At 41.3% G+C, this 20438-nt stretch overlaps 1 protein-coding gene across 1 annotated transcript in view; it reads right to left on the reverse strand.

The window, feature by feature from the left end:
- The window catches only part of KCNT1 (potassium sodium-activated channel subfamily T member 1), a 152545-nt gene that overhangs the window by 91248 nt on the left and 40859 nt on the right, over nucleotides 1–20438 (reverse strand). Inside the window, exons 5-6 of the mRNA XM_033962267.1 lie at nucleotides 7527–7707; nucleotides 2771–2935 (exon numbers count right to left, since the gene is read on the reverse strand). Coding sequence (XP_033818158.1) covers nucleotides 2771–2935; nucleotides 7527–7707 — 346 coding nt within the window. The remainder of the gene's footprint in view (nucleotides 1–2770; nucleotides 2936–7526; nucleotides 7708–20438) is intronic.

Raw genomic sequence — 20438 nt, forward strand, 5'->3', positions numbered from 1 at the left:
GCTAAGACTCCAGGTTTTAAAAGTAAAAATTCTCTACAATGCCTCTGGGTATCTTTCACCAAGTCTGGATACATTTGTATTTTCATCCCATGAAATTGTTTCTGTTTATTTTGAAAGAAGAGTCTTAATAACCAATTTTTATCTGGTGCCAAAGCAACTGTTAGTAATAAAGTTCCAGGAGTAAACGATTCCTTATCAGACATTTCCAATAAATTAGATACATTCAAATTTTCCCCCTGTGTAATTTCTTGTTGTTTTTGTTTCTGTTGATTATTAGGGAGATAATAGTAAGTGGAGGTATCATCTCCTCTGATATTCCCAAAATTTCTATCATATATTTTTTCAACATTTCCCTAGGAGTTACCGTCTGAATCCTAGGGAAGTTAATCAATCTTAAATTATTACTGTGGAAAAAGTTTTCCAAAAATTCAAACTTCCTTCTAAGATTAGTGTTGTCTTTAATTAAAGTTTCTTGAATTTGTTTAACCTTTATTATCTCCTGATTAATGTGACATTACTGATTGTTTTGGAAATATTTGGGGCAGACAACTCTGCTGAAACATGGCCTCTGTCAGATCATCTTATAAAGAGAACTCTACTGTCCCATTCTTTATGGCCAAAGGACATATTTTCTTGCAATGTGAGGTCTTTATAAAATCTTTCTCACAGCAAATCTGAATTTTGGCTCTGAAGACCCTGTCTCCACTGCACCACAAAAGAATGAAGGGGAACTGCTCTCTGCTCTGGAATATTTAAGAATCACAGCACTGAAGAAGCTTTTTCTCTTTTAATAAGGCATTTGATCTCTTATTCAGAATTGCAAATGACCCCAGACAATTGGACCCAGACAATTGGACCCAGACAATTGGACCCAGATGTATATAACAAAAAATCACTTGGAAAAATTACTATCTGTGTTGTAAGAGTTGTTGGGCTTTCATACATTCATACAAAAGACTGAAAAGAAAAGAAAATCATAAAGTGAAATGTGGAGAAAAACAGACCTTAACACACGGCTCCTGAAATTACGGCACAAGTTAAGAATGAAGGTAAGCAATTTAATTTTTCTACTTGTATGCTGCTCAGTTTGATAGAACACTGTTGGAAGGCTACATTACAGCTTTTTGCACTTTTTTATCTACTTAGATTGAAGAACGTATAGCTGTTGCCAATATATATTTACAAGTTACTTTGTGGACTCATTATAGAGCACAGACTGAAACTATGGATGAATGATTTTGTTTTTGATGTTAGTGGAGTTTTATTTCAGACCTGTGATGGTCTGTGCTCTATTGAATATTTTTTAAGTTCAGGGGCCTTGTATTGAGGTCTGTTTTTCTCCACATTTCACTTTAAGATTTTCTTTTGTACAATAATACAATATAATAAATCAATTTCTAGACCACATAACCAGGTAGTTCAAAGCGGTTTACAAAAGATTAGTAATACGTACAGGATGAAATAGTTAAAGAATTAGTTGCCTATGGATATTTTTGAAAAGATGAGTTTTCAACTGGTTCCTAAATTGAAGATAAGAGTAAGATGTTAGGAACAGATTCTTAAAGTCACTATCATGTAATGCAACTTGAAAAGAAAGTGGTCGCTCATGAAATTTTTTGTACTTGCATCCACTAACTGAAGAGAAAACAAATAAAGCGTGAATTTTTCTTGGATTTTTCTGAGTTGAAAAGACAAATGAATCATAGAAACATAGAAATAGACGGCAGATAAGGGCCAAGGCCCATCTAGTCTGCCCACCCTAATGTCCCTCCCCTACCTTCGCCCTGTGAATAGATCCCTCCCCTACCTTCGCCCTGTGAATAGATCCCATGTGACGATCCCATTTGGCCTTAAAATCAGGCATGCTGCTGGCCTCGATCACATGCAGTGGAAGACTATTCCAGCGATCAACCACCCTTTCTGTGAAAAAGAATTTCCTGGTGTCAGCTCGTAGTTTCCCTCCCCTAATTTTCCATGGGTGCCCTCTTGTTGTCGTGGGACCCTTGAAAAGGAAGATATCCTTCCTCCATCTCTATGCGGCCCGAGAGATACTTGAACGTCTCGATCATGTCCCCCCTCTCTCTGCGCTCCTCGAGTGAGTATAGCTGCAATTTGTTTAGCCATTCCTCGTATGGGAGATCCTTGAGTCCTGAGACCATCCGGGTGGCCATTCTCTGAACCGACTCCAGTCTCAGCACATCCTTGCGATAATGCGGCCTCCAGAATTGCACACAGTATTCCAGATGGGGCCTCACCATGGATCTATACAATGGCATAATGACTTCCGGCTTTCGGCTGACGAAACCCCTGCGTATGCAACCTATGACTTGTTTGGATGAAGCTTGGATGAAGCTTGCTCCACTTGATTGGTCAAATATTGTGGAGATTGACCAGTAGTGACTTTATAATAGAATCAACCCAGCTTAAATACAATAAGCGCCTTCACTGGGAGTCAATGCAGCTCTTGATACAGTGGAGTAACTGAATGAATGTATGAAAGCCCAACAACTCTTACAACACCGATAGTAATTTTTTCAAGTGATTTTTTTTCCCCTATAAGTACAGCCAGCAATATAGACAGGAATGTCTTCCTTCTAGATCTTCACATCATTATCTATTTTTAGCGAAGTTATTGAAAAGGAAAGTCAAAGAGAAGGCTAGTCTTCTGCTATTTCACAGACTACAGGGAAGGAGGAGAGTTGGAGCAGGGACCTGTTCCTAAATTCTGGAAACCCCAATGTTTCTAGAGAGAAAGCCTAAGAGTCCTTACCTGGAGTCGGGGGTGTGCATAAAATTCATTCAGAAAATCCATAAGGAGGTCAATTTTGAGGGAACTGACACAAAGGACAACGTGCTTCTCTGTCTGGGCACGGTGGCGACTGTAATTCCCCCCGGATTTCTGACGCTCCATCCATAAATACACCAGCTCCTCAAACTGAAAGCAAACACTGTCTCACTAAGTAGATAAGACACAGAAAAAGGCCAATATGGTAGCACCAGAACACAGGGCCTATGGAAGATAGCTAAAGCTCTGTCATATGGCACCTATGGGGTCACCAAGTGGCTTCAGATTTCAGGACAGGTTCATTCAGGCCTGGTTTTACCCCATTGTTTGTAGGGACTTTTAGCCTTTCTTTTCTTATAGAAATCAAAAAGGATACCAAAACCAGCAGCCCTTAAAGGCAGAGTAGTAAAACTAGAACTGGACTGGATGTTCTGAAGATTTCAAAGCAGTGGGCAATCCTAAACAATTAGGAAGTAATTCTAAAAAAGTGTGCCATAATGCAGTGCGCTAAGCGCAATATTTATATTGGCATCTGGGTGCCCAGATGCCATTATAGAATATTAGTTTTAAGTCTGCATTTATGTGCTAACATTTAAACACGTTCACTAATATCATGTCAATATCAGGTATATATGTGCACGCCTAAATGTAGCATTTTCAGATTTAAAAAAAAATCTTTATTGATTTTTAATCTAAAAACAGTGCTATATAAATAAAAGAACAGAACATTGCACTAATTTCTATATAGGTAACATTTTTATCATTCGAGATTTTCAGTTTTCTACATATAATAATAACATAATATAACATAGTATATATAATATAAATGAGGAGTAAAGTTACCCAAATGTCATCATCAATATTTAATCCCTTCCCTTCCTCCCTCCATGGATGTGTAAAGGTAAATGAACAAAAGGAAAGACAAAATAAATAAACATTATAATTTCACAAATTTAGTCAATGGGCTCTAAATTTTATTGAATACACCACTAACTCCCCTACATTCTGCATTAATTCTTTCATATCTGTACGTAGTACACACATTCACCCACCAAAAAGTGTAACTTATTCTGTCATGTTTTTTCCAGTTACTCGTGATCAATTGAATGCATTTTCAGATTTTGTATTTGGCACCTAGATTTGTATGCCAAAATTTGGGAGCGCCCCCAAGATGGATGTGCAAATTAATTGGCTATCAAGTCAATTATCATCATTAATGGGGGTTAACAGCCAGTTATTGAAATTCATTAGCATTAATATTTGCGTGCACTTCACGACTGCAACAAAAATTTGGTATAGCTAACTCTCAAAATTATAATTAGTTGCAGTTGAAGCAAGCCATTCAGAAGGGATTCCCTGATTGGCAAAATCTAAAAATTATTATAGTCTGCAGATCCTTTCCTTCCAGATAGATTTTATAGGACATCAGGCTGCCAGGTGGTATAAAATATCTGATTTCTTGAATTAAAAACCCCCAAAATGGTCTTCGTGACATTTGGAGCATTGAGATAAAGCAGTATATTTCTGCATCTCGATGGCCACAAATTTAGATTTGGAGGATGAGATGTACAGCGTCAGCAATTGAGACAAACATGGTTTTTCTTATTACATAGATCTTTTTGGACCCCTGTTAGGTTGCATAAGTTAGATAGTTCTAAATCTAATAGATGCTGGCACAGTCATCTAGATATTGAAACACTGGATCATCTGTTATTCTATTGTCCTTTGACAACCCATTTGATAACCCATTTACTTGTTTAAAGAATTATTAGCCAATGGGTTTCATCTACTTGTTTTTTCACTCTTGAAACAGCCTTTGGCAAAACATATCAGAGCAGACAAGTCCCTACCCGACGTCTTAAGATTCGACTAATAGCGATTCATGTAACCAGCATGCATGAAATTTCTATAAAGTTTCTACAAAATATTTAAGTCATTTTACTATTTTGGAAAGTTCTTTATTGCACTAGAAGCTCTTTATAAACACTTACAATCATAATTATTATTTTGAAAATTTTAAGTAAAACAGGTCTGATGAGGATGAACTTGCCAAAAAGAGACCTAAGCCAGGAATCAATTGGCTGGTGGACAGCACATTCTGAAGACTTAACAAAAATTTATATAAGATGTCTGATACAGAATTTGGCATAAGCTGTTTTGTATGTTAGTACTCTTTAAAGCATGCCACCTAATTCTACAGGTGCATAGCTCATAAGGGGGTTATGGACATGGGCGTTTAAGGGGTGTTCCAAAAAGTTGTGTGCATGGTTACAGAATATTGCCTCAGTGCACTTAAATTGGGCACCAGCATTTACACTGGGTTTCAGCAGGCATACTTCAGGCGTCTAAAGTTAGGTATGGGCAATGGCGATATGCACTATTCTATAAAGGGTGTGTACTCTTTGTATAATTGCACTTAGCGCCAATGTTTTCCAGCACCAAATTTTGAGCACCATTTATAGAATTCCACCCCCCACACACTTACTGCATAAATGACAATACTCTGTAACCTACCTAAGCCTTGTCCAAGCCCTACACATGCACGTTCCCTTGCATTTAAGCATTATGAACTAGATTCTGTAAATGAAGCCCAAATCTGGATGCTGAAAAAAACATGCAGTAAGGGTCAGATTCTATACAGGAGTGCCTACGAGTGCCAACATTGTAAGCGCTGTTCTGTGCGTTTGTCAATCAACCACAGCATCCTTTATAGAATCTGGCCTAGTGATGCGCCTTTACTTGGCCTAATTCACCTGGGCCTCAGATACCTAAGTATGATGCTGACAAGTTGTGAGGGGGAAGAGAGAGTGGCAGGACCCTATCTTTTGATCTGTCCGCATTACACGCCCTGTTCTTGACGTTTAGATACAGTCTGGTCATTCACTACCAAATGTGAATTGCCTTAGGTGCTGGTAAATAAGGCCAATATACCAATGTCTAAGCTGAGTTAGGTGCTATTAGGTGCGATTCTACAAATGGTGCCTAGTGGTTGATTGATAACTGTGCTGAATGGCGCCTAGATACTAGGCATCATTTATAGAATCTGGCTCATAGTCTTAATGATGTCATCACCATTTGATTATATGACAGAGGAGATGCCAACAACATTTCCCAGATTCTTTCAAGTCATTTTTAACTCCAAATAACAGGACAACATTCTGCTTTTTTCTGTGTCATCAATAGTTTCATGTTTTTATTGGAATATGATATACTGCTTAGGGTGCCAGCCATCTAAGTGGTTTATATTATAATAAAATGACATAGTAGAGTAGTATACATTCCATGGGAGAGAAATAGTTAAGAAAAGATATAGGAAGAATCTAAGTACGGAGAAATCCATTAATTATAGGAAAGGGTAGATGAGTAGATGGAGTGTCGCAATGCAGGTTCCAAGGCAGAGAAGGTTAATGGTGGAAAATGAGTGTTGTGGAGGAGGATTCGATTATGGAAGCAGTGGAGTTAAATCAGGGAAAGTGTCATGAAAGGGAAAAACTTTAAGCAAACCACAGAAGTCAGGATACGAATCAATGGATTTGAGATGCAAGGGTAGAGAGTTCCATAAAGTGGGGGCTGTGATGCTTAAGATTTTTGTTTGGGTGAAATCATGAACTATTTGACGTAGGGATGGTACATATAATAGATTCAATTGAGAAGATCGTAAAATTCTGGAGGACGTATCGGGAGAGATATAAAGGGTTGCAATTATGAAGAGTTTTGTGTACTAAGGAGAGAATTTTAAATGAAATTCTGTGAGAAATGGGGAGCCAGTATTTGACCCAAAGAAGAGGTGTCACATGGTTGTATTTCTTTTTGTGCCTGTTATATAAGTTTTATGGCAGTGTTTTGGACTAATTGAAAGCAATGTTTTTCTTTTAATATGATGTCATTTAATAGATTATTACAATAATCTAGTTGGGTAATTATGAGTGAATGAATGAAAACTTGATGGCCTGGGTAGCACAAATATGACATACAGAGGAGATTAATTTGACACTATTTATCAATAAGTGCAATATTAAAGAATACAGCACACTATTTGAGCTATAGGGCTCACTACTGACAACATTGTCCTGAAATGAAAAAAATAATTTAAACCAAACACAATGAAAAATCCTCGAAGCAACATGGGAAAGTAAAAAACAAAACAAAAATATTTGTTCTGCACACCTCTAATGTGTGTATACTGAATTATCATCATGAAAACAAGCATTCACAAAGCTCATCAAGATATTATCTCTAATCAGCCAGCATTTGTTTTTGATTCACTATAGAAATATTAGACACACATGACAGTTTCAACTGCTAGGCAATGGGAATCATACAGTTTGTGATGCTCATTTTAGCACTACACTGAAAATATCCCAGAAAGGAAGATGTTAACCATCAGATTGTCAACTCAATCATGAAGAAAATCCCATTTGAATGTGCTCTGAGTCACACCTTGTGAGTGGGTGGGTGGTCTTTTGTTATATGGCTGTAGCCAACAACAGGTATTTCAAAGTCCTGTCTATATGTGGTATTTAAGTTTTTCATGCTATGTCTGCTCAGTTGTCAAACAAGTTAACTGGAAATTACTTTGTACAGCTATGAGAAGTACATGACCATCCCCAACATATCCTAATTCTCTCAAATCTAACAGCCAAATTGCACAAAAATAGACCTGGAATACAAAATATACAATGACTGGTCCAAAAATTCAACAACATAACATTTCTATCTACCTGCAATGCATCCACCTTACCTGTAGAGGCAGCACCACAAGTGCAACACAAATCATAATAACCACCAGCAGTTGAGAAGGCCAAATCTTAGGAGTCACATCCCCATAGCCCACAGTAGAGAAGGTAACAATGCAGAAATAGAAGGACTTGAAGAGGGAAAGATTGTCGCCTGCTCTTTCCAAGTGCTGAATACCACAAGTTCTGAAAAACAGAAATGATATACTGCAACTGTAACACAAGGGCAAAGGCTGCAGAAGGAGACACAAAAATTATTCAAGAGCATTAACTCAACTGGAGTTTTCTCAGGGCTCCCTCTCTACTGAAACCAATCAGGAAGACTGGATGGCAGGTGGACGTGTTGAGAGCTTTTCCTACCTCAGCTCAAATTATGAAACATAAAACATTTCTTCTTGCAAGTAAATACTGCTAGATTTCAATGCTATACACCAGCAGGGAAGTATTCAAACTTTGCCAACTTTTGGGCCTGCCAGGCTAAAGTACTACTTTAACTACTGTAGTAAGCAAACCTGCCATCCTGCCGTCATGGTAACCTCCTTAGATCAGTAAGACCCACCCACATGCAGAAAGAACAGCTTGCTGTGGCATGTGCAACTCTTAAATTCTGAACTGTTTTTCAAAAAGTGCTTATTCTACCATGGCTATCAGCTTTGTTTCTGACATCATAGCAATTACTCTCTCTGCAGGCCATAACATTTACAGAAAAGCACTATGCCTACTAGCTGTGATCCTTTTCAAATGCCAGTTTAAAATTCTTGTAACAGTATGATTAGTCATTGCAATTATGCCCCAGAAAAACAGCTCAAGATATTACAGTGCTTCTACAAAGCTAAAAGTCACTTTATGTGCATGAGTTGCTTGGGGCTCTCCATCTGTCTTTCATTTGCTTTATTCACCCATAATGTTGGGTCTTATGACTGCCATCTCACCAAGGGCTCCTTTTACTAAACTGCAATAGCGGTTTTAGCACCAGCATTGAGCTGGCGTTAGTTCTAGCTGCATAACGCGCGCTAAAATTCTGTGCGCGCTAAAAACGCTAGTGCAGCTTAGTAAAAGATGCCCCAAGTCTCAAATGGTGATGTATCTAAGCCAGGGGTGTCCAATGTCGGTCCTCGAGGGCCGCAGTCCAGTTGGATTTTCAGGATTTCCCCAATGAATATACATGAGGTCTATTTGCATGCACTGCTTTCATTGTATGCTAATAGATCTCATGCATATTCATTGGGGAAATCCTGAAAACCTGACTGGATTGCGGCCCTCGAGGACTGACATTGGACACCCCTGATCTAAGCAGTGGGCAGCCCTAAAAGGCCAATACAGACATAAGCATTCCTACCTTAAATGTCTTGGTGGTCACACCTCGCATAAATGAAAACAACTTGCATAAATGGGAACAACCCTACTGACCATTTTGATTTTGCTTATGTATGCTATTATTTTTCCTGTCTATTGTTTTATTTTTTTCTATTTATAATTTCACAGTTATCCAGTTCATTTCTAGGTTTCATTTCGGTTTTCTTTTCCTTATTTCTTACATGGAAGAAAAAAATTCCTAGATAAATTCAAAGGGAAATTAAAAAGCCACCTATTTAGGGATGCCTTCGAATAATAACCCCTTCCGAGTTTAATTTGCTTTTGGAACCTCAATTCATGCAACCCTTATATTTTTCTTTCCTATATTGATTGTAGTTCTTTCCATTTCCTTTTTGTTTTACAGTCATAGAAACATAGAAACATAGAAATTGACGGCAGAAAAGGGCCTTAGCCCATCAAGTCTGCCCACACCAATGACCCACTCCCTGACTTTTATTCCCCTAGAGATCCCACGTGAATATCCCATTTTCTCTTAAAATCTGACACGTTGTTGGCCTCAGTCACCTGCTGAGGTAGCTCGTTCCAATGATCGATTACCCTTTCGGTGAAGAAGTACTTCCTGGTATCACCATGAAATTTCCCTCCCCTGACTTTCAGCGAGTGCCCTCTTGTAACCGAGGGCCCTGTAAGACAGAAGATAGCATCTTTGACCTCTATTCATCCCGTAATATACTTAAAGGTCTCAATCATGTCTCCCCTCTCTCTTCGTTCTTCCAGCGAGTACATCCGCAGGTTTTTTAGCCTTTCTTCGTACGTGAGTTCCCTGAGCCCCAAGACCATCCTGGTAGCCATTCACTGAACCGACTCAATTCTCAACACATCTTTCCGGTAGTGCGGTCTCCAGAATTGAACACAATACTCCAGATGAGGTCTCACCATGGATCTGTACAACGGCATTATGACTTCAGGTTTTCTGCTGACAAAACCCCTACGGATGCAGCCCATCATTTGTCTTGCCTTGGATGAAGCCTTCTCCACCTGATTGGCAGCCTTCATATCATCACTAATGATCACTCCTAAATCACGTTCTGCCGTGGTCCTGGACAAGGTTTCACCATTTAGTGTGTCCGTGTTCGGGTTATTGTCTCCCAAACAATTTGTCTGTCTTTCCCATTTTATTGTACGTTTTGAAATTCTGAAAAAGTGATTTAATCAAAATTTTTAATAAACTTGAAACTTGATAATGAAGGTATCAAGAGAGGTGGTGCCGAGAGTGGGCATCAATCCTGCTGCCGCTGGGGGCTGGGGGGGGTGGACGCTTTACGGCAGCAGCGGGAGGGAGTGGGCATCTCTCCCACTGCCGAGTTGGGTTTCAGGGGATGCATTGCTTGGAAGCAGGAGAGAGAGTGGGCATCACTCCTGCTGCCGGGTGGGGGTGCATTGCTTGGCAGCAGGATGGAGTGGGCATCTCTCCTGCTGCTGTGAGGGTATTGAGTGGAGGAGTCACTCGACTTCGGTGGCTCAATTTTATTTTATTTTTTTGCATCGCTATCATCAGTGATGGACACATGCAAATTTAGCAAACCTTTTCTACTCTCCGCCAACCTCATTTGCATGAGCATTATTTGGAGAATGACTCACTTTTTTTAGATCGCTACAATAATGGCTGCAACAGTGGCCCATCTGTTTTTAACGCAAAGTTTTGAGAATCTAGCCCTCAGTTCTTGGATTGTCTTAAAATTCCTTGTAGTATTCTTACCATAAAATCATTGGTACAGTGGCTAGATTTCCAAAGTGTCCAAACTATCCCTGAAACGCTTTCCTGTTTCCCTTATATATACTGATATTTGTCAACATTTGCTTCAGGTATATCAGTGATAGAAGAAAAAACTCAGGCGGGATTGTACGTCTTAGGAAACCAGATGGAGACTATGTGGAAAAGGATTCAGAAAAAGCCCAACTATTAAATGAATACTTCTGCTCAGTCTTCACCCGAGAAGCGCCAGGGCTCGGCCCTCAGCTACAGACAAGGGTTGGCTCAGTTGACCCGTTTAGTAACTTTGAGTTTACGCCCAGCAGTGTCTACGGTGAGCTGTCAAAGCTCAAGGTTAACAAAGCAATGGGGCCGGACAACCTGCACCCCAGGGTGCTTAGGGAGCTGAGTGATGTCTTGGCGGAGCCACTGTCCGCGCTCTTCAACCTCTCCCTTAGTACAGGCAGCGTCCCGTTGGACTGGAGGACGGCTAACGTCATTCCACTCCACAAGAAAGGCTCAAAGATGGAGACAGCAAACTACAGACCAGTGAGTCTAACATCGATAGTGAGCAAACTAATGGAAACTCTAATCAAACACCGATTAGATAAGATCCTGGATGAGGAGAATCTACGGGATCCCCGACAACATGGATTTACTAAGGGGAGATCCTGCCAATCCAACCTGATCAGCTTCTTTGACTGGGTAACGGGGAAGCTGGATATTGGGGAGTCCCTGGACATCGTGTACCTGGACTTTAGCAAAGCATTTGATAGCGTACCACACCGCAGGTTACTGAGCAAGATGAGTTCTATAGGATTAGGTAACACATTGACGAAATGGGTTGGGAGCTGGCTTGGAGGTAGGCTCCAAAGGGTGGTGGTGAACGACACCTCCTCCGAAATGACGGAGGTGATTAGTGGAGTACCACAGGGCTCAGTCTTGGGCCCAATCCTATTCAACATCTTTATAAGAGACTTGGCAGAAGGGCTTCGAGGTAAAATAACATTATTCGCCGATGACGCCAAACTGAGTAATGTAGTGGGCAAATGCACAACAGATGAAGATTCAGTGCCCGACAACATGATGCACGACCTACTCCTACTGGAGCGATGGTCTAGGACATGGCAACTCAACTTCAATGCCAAAAAATGCAAAGTTATGCACCTGGGCAGCCAAAATCCATGCAAGTCTTATACCCTTAATGGCGAGATCCTAGCAAAAACGGTAGCAGAACGAGACTTGGGGGTAATCGTCAGTGAGGACATGAAGTCTGCCAATCAAGTGGAGCAGGCTTCGTCCAAGGCAAGACAAATCATGGGCTGCATACGAAGGGGTTTTGTCAGTCGTAAGGCGGAAGTCATTATGCCATTGTATAGATCCATGGTGAGGCCCCACCTGGAATACTGTGTGCAATTCTGGAGGCCGCATTATCGCAAGGATGTGCTGAGACTGGAGTCGGTGCAAAGAATGGCCACCCGGATGGTCTCGGGACTCAAGGATCTACCATACGAAAAACGGCTTGACAAATTACAGCTATACTCGCTCGAGGAGTGCAGAGAGAGAGGGGACATGATCGAGACGTTCAAGTATCTTACGGGCCGCATCGAGGCAGAGGAAGATATCTTCTTTTTCAAGGGTCCCACGACAACAAGAGGGCATCCGTTGAAAATCAGGGGCGGGAAACTACGAGGTGACACCAGGAAATTCTTTTTCACTGAAAGAGTGGTTGATCGCTGGAATAGTCTTCCACTACAGGTGATTGAGGCCAGCAGCGTGCCTGATTTTAAGGCCAAATGGGATCGGCACATGGGATCTATTCACAGGGCAAAGGTAGGGGAGGGACATTAAGGTGGGCAGACTAGATGGGCCGTGGGCCCTTATCTGCCGTCTATTTCTATGTTTCTATGTTGCTTATTTTCTGATCTGAAGAAAAAGGGTTACCTTCAAAGGCTCATCATAAAATGCATTGCGTTAGTCTAATAAAAAAAGGTGTTACCTTATTTCCTTTGGTTTTTGTTTTATTTTTATATATTACTTTGGAAATTGGACTACAACAGCCACCACACCATTTCACTTAGGGGTCCTTTTACTAAGGCGTGCTAGCCGATTCAGCGCGTGCTAAATATTAACGCACGCTAAATGCTAACGCGCCCATTATATTCTATGGACATGTTAGCATTTAGCGTGCGCTAAATCAACTAGCGCGCCGTGGTAAAAGAGGGGGTTAGTATAAGGAAAGAATCATTCATTTCTACTCTAAAATAGATCTGCTCTATTAGGAAAACAATTAGAACTACATCTCTACTGTATACTGTACATGCAATCGGAAAAAAAGTATTAAATAAGTTGGTCTGGCTTGACCTGGATGAAATGGAAACTCTTAGGGGGTCCTTTTATCAAGACGCGGTAGGGGTTTAACGCACGGAATACCGCGCGTTAAACCGCCTGTCGCGCTAGTCGCTAATACCTCCATTGACGAGGCGTTAGTTTTTGGGCTTGCCGCGGGGGTTAGCGCGTGATTAAATGTCCGACACGCTAACCCCGCTAGCGCACCTTGATAAAAGGAGCCCGTAGTATCAGTTCTCATTCAGTTACCATCAATGGGATAATGTTACAATGAACAAAGTATTGCAAACTTTTCACAGTGCTTCTATTACTACTACTACTACTACTACTACTACTACTACTACTAATAACAACATTATTCTTCTATACCACCATCACCAGTAGTTCTAGGCGGTTTACACCAAGAGATGCTGTACAATCAGCGCAAGTACAATCACATAGAATATACTAAATGGGCACAAAGCAGATTTTCAAAGGGAAACTCTTTGAAAATCCAGTGTCATAGGGAATCTTTACTGGTATGCTTTGCAACCATGAGGGATAAAGCAGGTATGGGGATTTAAACATTAAAATCTTGCTTGTACTTCCATGGGTCTTCCTTAACTTCCAACTTGGTGATGCCCCTTCCCCAAATCCAAGGGGGATGATTTTCAAAGGCTTTTTCCCTGTGGGCAAACTCACATTTACTTAAATAAGTATTTTTGAAAATGCTCCCCGTAACAATGTTTCTCAATCTAGTCCTGGAGCGCTCCCTAGTTTAGTCTTCAGGATATTTCACATGCATGACATAGGGAACAGCATTCCAATATAATAGTCCCAGTGTTAAAGAGCTTCTTTAGGAAGTGCTGCAGGGATAAGGGTTATTGAAACAGGAGAAGAGGATGGTTGCAGCAAATTCAATGAGTATTCCCAAAAGAAGGCTGTTGGAGGGTAATATTTAGAAGGAGACGGGCATAAAGAGCCAGATTCTGTATTTGGTGCCTAAAAAAAGATAGGCGTCTAAAGTTAGGTGCTTTTTGCATGCCAATCATACTTTGGCGCCTGTGATAGATTCAGGGGTTTTCCCTCTTTAAGAGTGCAGTTATGCTACTGGGCAACAGAGGGCTTTGGGTAATTGGGAAAAGACTACAGATCCCAGAGTGCCTTGCACTTTAGAGCTCACTGCTGAGTCAGAAGGACGGGACTCGGGCCAGGATTCTCAAAAACCTGCGTTAAAAAGCAATGGTCTGCTAACGCAGCCGTTTTGATAGTGATACTAAAAAACCGACACATTCTCAAAAAAATCACGCATGCAAATGAGGTTGTCAGATAGCAGGGAACATTCGCTAAATTTGCCTGGGCCCATTGCTGGTGATAACGATGGGCACATGCGCAGAAAAAATTGTCAAGTAAAAAAAACCACCCCAAACCAAACAGTAGAAAAGATATTCATACTCTCCCACTGCCCTAAAATCCCCGCCGTGACCATCACCTAAAACTTCTAGCCACTAAAGCAAGGACAAAAATGGCAGTGTTATGAAGCGATATATGGGAACAAAGATAAAAAGCCAACCCAGCTATGAACACCAATAATACCGCAACCCTTTCCTGCTCAGGTCTTTGAGAAACAATAATTAGGCTTGGTGCACTTCCATGTGCATTCCCTCAACAGAATAAAAGATGCAAGTGTAGGTTCTAGGCCTTCAGAAGGCCATTTATACACAGAGATTGAATCTGTTGTATCTAGGGCACATCTCTCAATGGGGCCCAGTGCACAAAGACTGCAGATACTGAACTGAATCAATAGAATAGGCTTAGAAGCCTTCATTCATAATCCTTAAATACCGTCAACTCTTCAGGGCTCAAAACAGCAACTTACAAAAGAAAAAGAGACCTTAGGATGGAACCCTCTATTTTTTCTTCTTCACAGAAACCATGTTTTCATTCCTCCAACTAAATGGAGAAATTAAACAGTACTGAGGAGGATACACAAAGCACAGGAAGTAGCTACTGGTTCAAGGCCTCCAGTGTGGCTTTACGGACAGAGCATAACCCTGCTCAGAAGAGAGGCAAGTGTTCATCTATACCCCGTACAATAGAAGGAGGCTGCACTGGAACAAAAGTGAAACGAAAAGCACTTCCTGTAACATTTTTTTGGGAGTACAGCAGCAGCCTGTCCCACTGCTGAGAAAACCATATCAGCAATATATTGGTTCCCCAAACTGGGGCTAGGACAATGGAATGACTGTAGGAGGAAGATCTCTCAGTTTTAACTGGTGAAGGACTGTCAGAAATAAAAAAAAACTAACATTGAACCTCATTCTTCCTTATCTGAGACTGAGGCCATAAGGAAAGTTTGGGAAAAGACATTTTTATGAAGACTTCTAAACCTACTTTACAAAGGTAGAACAGCTTAGCTGTAAAATGCCTTCCTCTGCCCTATTGGAGAACTGTTTCCACAGCAATCCCTGGAAGCATGTTTGAGGGTGCAAATAACCAGACTTTTTTGATTTCATCCTTCCATTTTGCTTGTTGTTTCTTTAGGTTCATTTATTTAAAATACAATGAAAACAAGTAAAATTGTAAAACTTGTAAGCTTCCACAGCTAAAGAAACCATAAAAATAAATAAAAACCTATTAATGTCTGTCTTCGCAATTCCCCTTGTGGGCTAGCAAGTTCTTCATGGAGCAGGAGTAATCCTTGGTCACTCCTGGCCAAATGATGAGCTAATACCAATGATCTCAAAAAGAGAGAGATAAACCAAGTATTATCCTGAATCCTGATGCTGTCTCTGTGATCAGTTTCCCCCTACCCGTGTGGCATTTGTGGGGGAGGGGAACCACTGAGGGATTAAGGGGGCAATCCCCCTCCAAATCCTTTCAGTGGAGTGCTTCTCAATAGCAGCTGTTTACTAAAGCCCATACATTCTTGATAGCAGGTGTAACTAACATGACCATTACATTTTTTTCATCAAAACGGGACATCTATTAATTGTCAGTCCCACCCCCAATCCCACCCTAGCTCCGCCCCCAATTTATTCCATTCATTTTTCATGTACACATAATATCTTATTAATTCATAATGGTAACCATAAAACAAAAACCAAACAAACACAAAGTGATTCCGGAACTTGGAGGCAGCAGAAATGGCTGTGTAGCTGTGAAGCTCCCATCCCCAGGCATACTTTTTAGTGACTTTTCAGCTTTTAAAAATTTTCCCCATAGGAAGAGAAAGCTTAAAATTACTTATTAATGGCTTCTACCAAGCAAACCAAACTGGAAACGGCCTTTAATGCAGGAGGAAAGCCAAAAAGATTGAAAGCAGATCCGCCCACACCTTCCAAGATTTCCCTGCCTGCTGATGCTATGGACGTCACATCAAGGTCTGCGTGGGGGAAGCTTAAAGTGCAAACCTTGGCTCACAACTTACAAACCAAATACAGCGTAACATGTCAAAAAGCATGTCGCACTGTATAGTGTTGTAGGGCGCTCAGCATGATTGGTTGTAGGGCGCACAGCATGATAGTGTTGTAGGGCGCACAGCATAATTGGTTGGTTCGTGCATGATGTCACCTGTGGATCTGTTTTAGCCGGTGTGCTCTTCCTCCCGGGCACCCCACCCTCCAGCCGTCCTCTCTGCTCGTGTTCTGTTGGAGGCCAGGTTCCTGAAGAAGGGCTCCTCCCGAAACCAGCGCGGTTGAACCTTTCCTCCTGGCGCGGTTTTTCCGTTTGTGTGACAGTTTTGGATAAGTACTGCTTATTTTTGGATATGTTTTTCACTTTTTGGTATGGTTTTTGATTTTGTTTGTGATTTTGTGCGTGCTTTTTGAGGGGGTTTGGCTGGCAGGGTTTGTGTGGGGGTCGCTCAGGTTGTTTGTGTTGAGTTTCATTTACTCACTTTGATTGTTGATTGGTTTGATTCTTGCACACACAGGGCGCTTGATGATGGTGTGCGGGTGGAGGCTTATTGCCTTGACCCAGAAGTGAAGTGTCGGAGCTGCGCTCCTATCACTGAGGGTTCACACTGTGAGCGCCCTACAACACTATACAGTGCGACATGCTTTTTGACATGTTACGCTGTATTTGGTTTGTAAGTTGTGAGCCAAGGTTGGCACTTTGAGCTTCCCCCACGCAGACCTTGATGTGACTTGGTTGCCTTCCTTGTTTTTTCTAGTTTAGGATTTGTTTGGCAAATCAGGAGTGTGTTGTTGTTGATGCTATGGACGTGGCAGAGTTAGTTGAAGAGCTGAGAAAAATCAAATTACTGCTACAAGGTAACTCAGAGCAGTTGGCAGCAGTGAGAGAGGAAGTGGCTAACCTGGCACAGAAGATGGAGATGGTACATACTAGAGTGGAAAAGATAGAATCTCGAGTTGAGAATGTGGAAATGGAGCAGTTGCGTTTAAAAAAGATCACAGAGCTCTCCAGGACACGGAAAAACAGTTGGTAGAATTTGAAAATCAGTCTCGGAGGAACAATGTGAGGATACTGTGATTATCAGAATTTATACCACAGATGCTCCCCCTTAATTTAAAAGTGCCGTTAGAAATTGAAAGGGCACATAGAATCCCAGGAAAAAGATCCAACAGTCAGAAGGGCCCCAGGCCATTGATATTTTGTTTATTGTATTAAGACTGGCAAGAGAGAAAAGAAACCTGATTTATAAAGATTCAAAAATATTATTTGTCCAGGAGTTGCCATACAACTTATTTTGAAGAACTGGAAAAACTGGGATTGATTAAATTATAAATTTCTGGTGGGAATCTTTATGCCACACTTTTAAACTGGAATGTATGATTGCCAAACAACTGGCACATTATAGGAAATTTAAGGACGTTTGGGAACCATTGACAAAATTCTGTAAGGGGGGATTATTGATTTTGCCCTTTGATTATACACGTCCAGGGTGGGTGGGAGGGTGTGGGGAAATACCTTTAATTTAATTTATTGTTGATTGCAATTTTTGTGTGTATAAAAGGGGAGGAAGAGACATGTATTTGTTATGAAATATAATTTGATAGAATTTAAGTGCTGTTTAAAGTGTAAAATGTTTGTATAATATGTTGCACTTATTGTTAGCTTTAAAATAAATAAAGATATTAAAAAAAACCACAAAGCACACTATACGCAGAGAAAATGTTAATTATCATTTATATTTGGAGGGATTTTCAAAGATGTCAAGGCAGATGACTTTAAAATATGAAGAAGGATACGGTACTACTTGAAAGGGTCCAGAGAAGAGCAACTAAGATGGTTAAGGGACTGGAGGAGCTGCCGTACAGCGAAAGATTAGAGAAACTGGGCCTCTTCTCCCTCGAACAGAGGAGATTGAGAGGGGACATGATCGAAACATTCAAGGTACTGAAGGGGATAGACTTAGTAGATAAGGACAGGTTGTTCACCCTCTCCAAGGTAGGGAGAACAAGAGGGCACTCTCTAAAGTTGAAAGAGAATAGATTCCGTACAAACATAAGGAAGTTCTTCTTCACCCAGAGAGTGGTAGAAAGCTGGAATGCTCTTTCAGAGGCTGTTATAGGGGAAAACACCCTCCAAGGATTCAAGACAAAGTTAGACAAGTTTCTGCTGAACAAGAACGTGCGCTGGTAGGGCTAGTCTCAGTTAGGGTGCTGGTCTTAGACCAGAGGGCCACCGCGTGAGCGGACTGCTGGGCATGATGGACCACTGGTCTGACTCAGCAGTGGCAATTCTTATGTTCTTATGTTAACTATAGAAAAATAGACAAATATAGTGCAAAATATAGACAACAGATATAAATTCTCAACACTGACATATTTTGATCACTAAATTGAAAATAAAATCATTTTTCCTACCTTTGCTGTCTGGTGATTTCATGAGTCTCTGGTTGCGTTTCCTTCTGACTGTGCATCCTTTCTTTCATTTCTTCCTTTCTGCACTCAGGCCCAACAATTGTCCCTTTCTATTCCCTCTCTCCTTCCATCCTATGTCTTTAGTGCCCCCAGTGCCTCTTTCCTTCCTTAATGCCCCTTCCTGTGTCCTTAGTGCCCCCAGTGCCTCCTTCCTATGTCCTTCCTATGTCCTTAGTACCTCTTCCCATGTCCTTAGTGCCCCCAGTGTTCCTTTCTATGTCCTTAGTGCCCACTGTGCCTCCTTCCTATGTCTTTGTGCCCCTTCTTTTCCAAAGCCGGCCTGCCTACCTGCTTCCCCCTCACTGCCTTCCAGCCCCTCCCCCGAAGCCAGCCAGCCAGCCTTCCTCCCTGCCGCACCGAATATGAGAAGCTGAACTGCAGGACTTCTGCCTATCTGTCTGCTTCCCTCCCTCCGAAGCCTGCCTCCCTCCCTCCGAAGCCTACCCGATTCTTCTGCTCCCCCCTCCCCAGTCTGACGCTGCCGCTTGCTGCTACTTCCTGCCCTTGCCGCAACAACCGCAGGAAAGACATGTCCCGGCGCTGGCCCAGAAGCCTAATCCCTGACGTTAATTCTGACATCAGAGAGGAAGTTCCGGGCCAGCCAGGCAGTGATTTGCTTGCCCGGAACATCCTCTCTGACGTCAGAATTGACGTCGGGGAGAAGGCTTCTGGGCTGGCGCTGGGGACATGCCTTCCAGCTGTTGTTGTGGCTGCGGGCAAGTAAGCAGGGAGAGGGCCCATTCTCCCACGATCCCCTGTCCCGTTGTCCCCACACACATCTTCGGGACGCCGAAGCTGTGCATTTGGACAACGGGACAAGGGATAAGAAAAAGGGACGGTCCCGTTCAAAATGGGACGTATGGTCACCTTAGGTGTAACTCTCGATGTTGATTTTTTTTAGGACATAAAAGTTTAGTCCCTTTCTGAAATGGAAAATAAACATCTTGCCCAAACATGCCCAGATCACATCCCCTTGCCATTTGCATGCATTTGGGTTTTAACACATGCATGTTCCAGCTTTATAATATGGGGATTTAGACATTTATTTTACTTATTTATTATTTTAAAAGCTTATATCCCGTTTAAAACTAAGCTGGTTACAAAAATACATACACATTTATAACATAAAAATCAACAAAATTCTAACATAAAACAATCCTTATAACACTTTCAAACAAAATAATTATTTAAGTTACTGTTTAGTATTCATTCAAAGAGCCTCAATAAAAAAGGATGTTTTCAAACATTAAAAAAAATCTGTATATTATTAATCATCCTCAAGTGTCCTACCAAGGTATTCCACAAAATTACTCCTGCAACAGAAATGACTATAGACCTAGTACTAGCATATTTCACTTCCTGTGTCCCTTCTAAGGATAGACGCATTGTATGCCAGATAAGTGTTTAAATGCTGGTTTATATTGTATCAAATGCGAAGAGGGCTTGTATAAATGACGGCATGCGGGTTGATATTGAAAGTGATTTAAGCAGGCAGGGGAGGCTAAAATCACTTGGGACCAGCTAACCAGTGATATTAAGTGGCATTTAACTGGGCAATGCCACTAAATATCAGCATCAACTGGCTATTTTGGAAATGGGTTGCACAGGGGCATTACAGGGGTGGAGTCTGG

Source organism: Geotrypetes seraphini, chromosome 10 (assembly GCF_902459505.1).
Source record: "Geotrypetes seraphini chromosome 10, aGeoSer1.1, whole genome shotgun sequence".
NCBI lineage: Eukaryota > Metazoa > Chordata > Amphibia > Gymnophiona > Dermophiidae > Geotrypetes > Geotrypetes seraphini.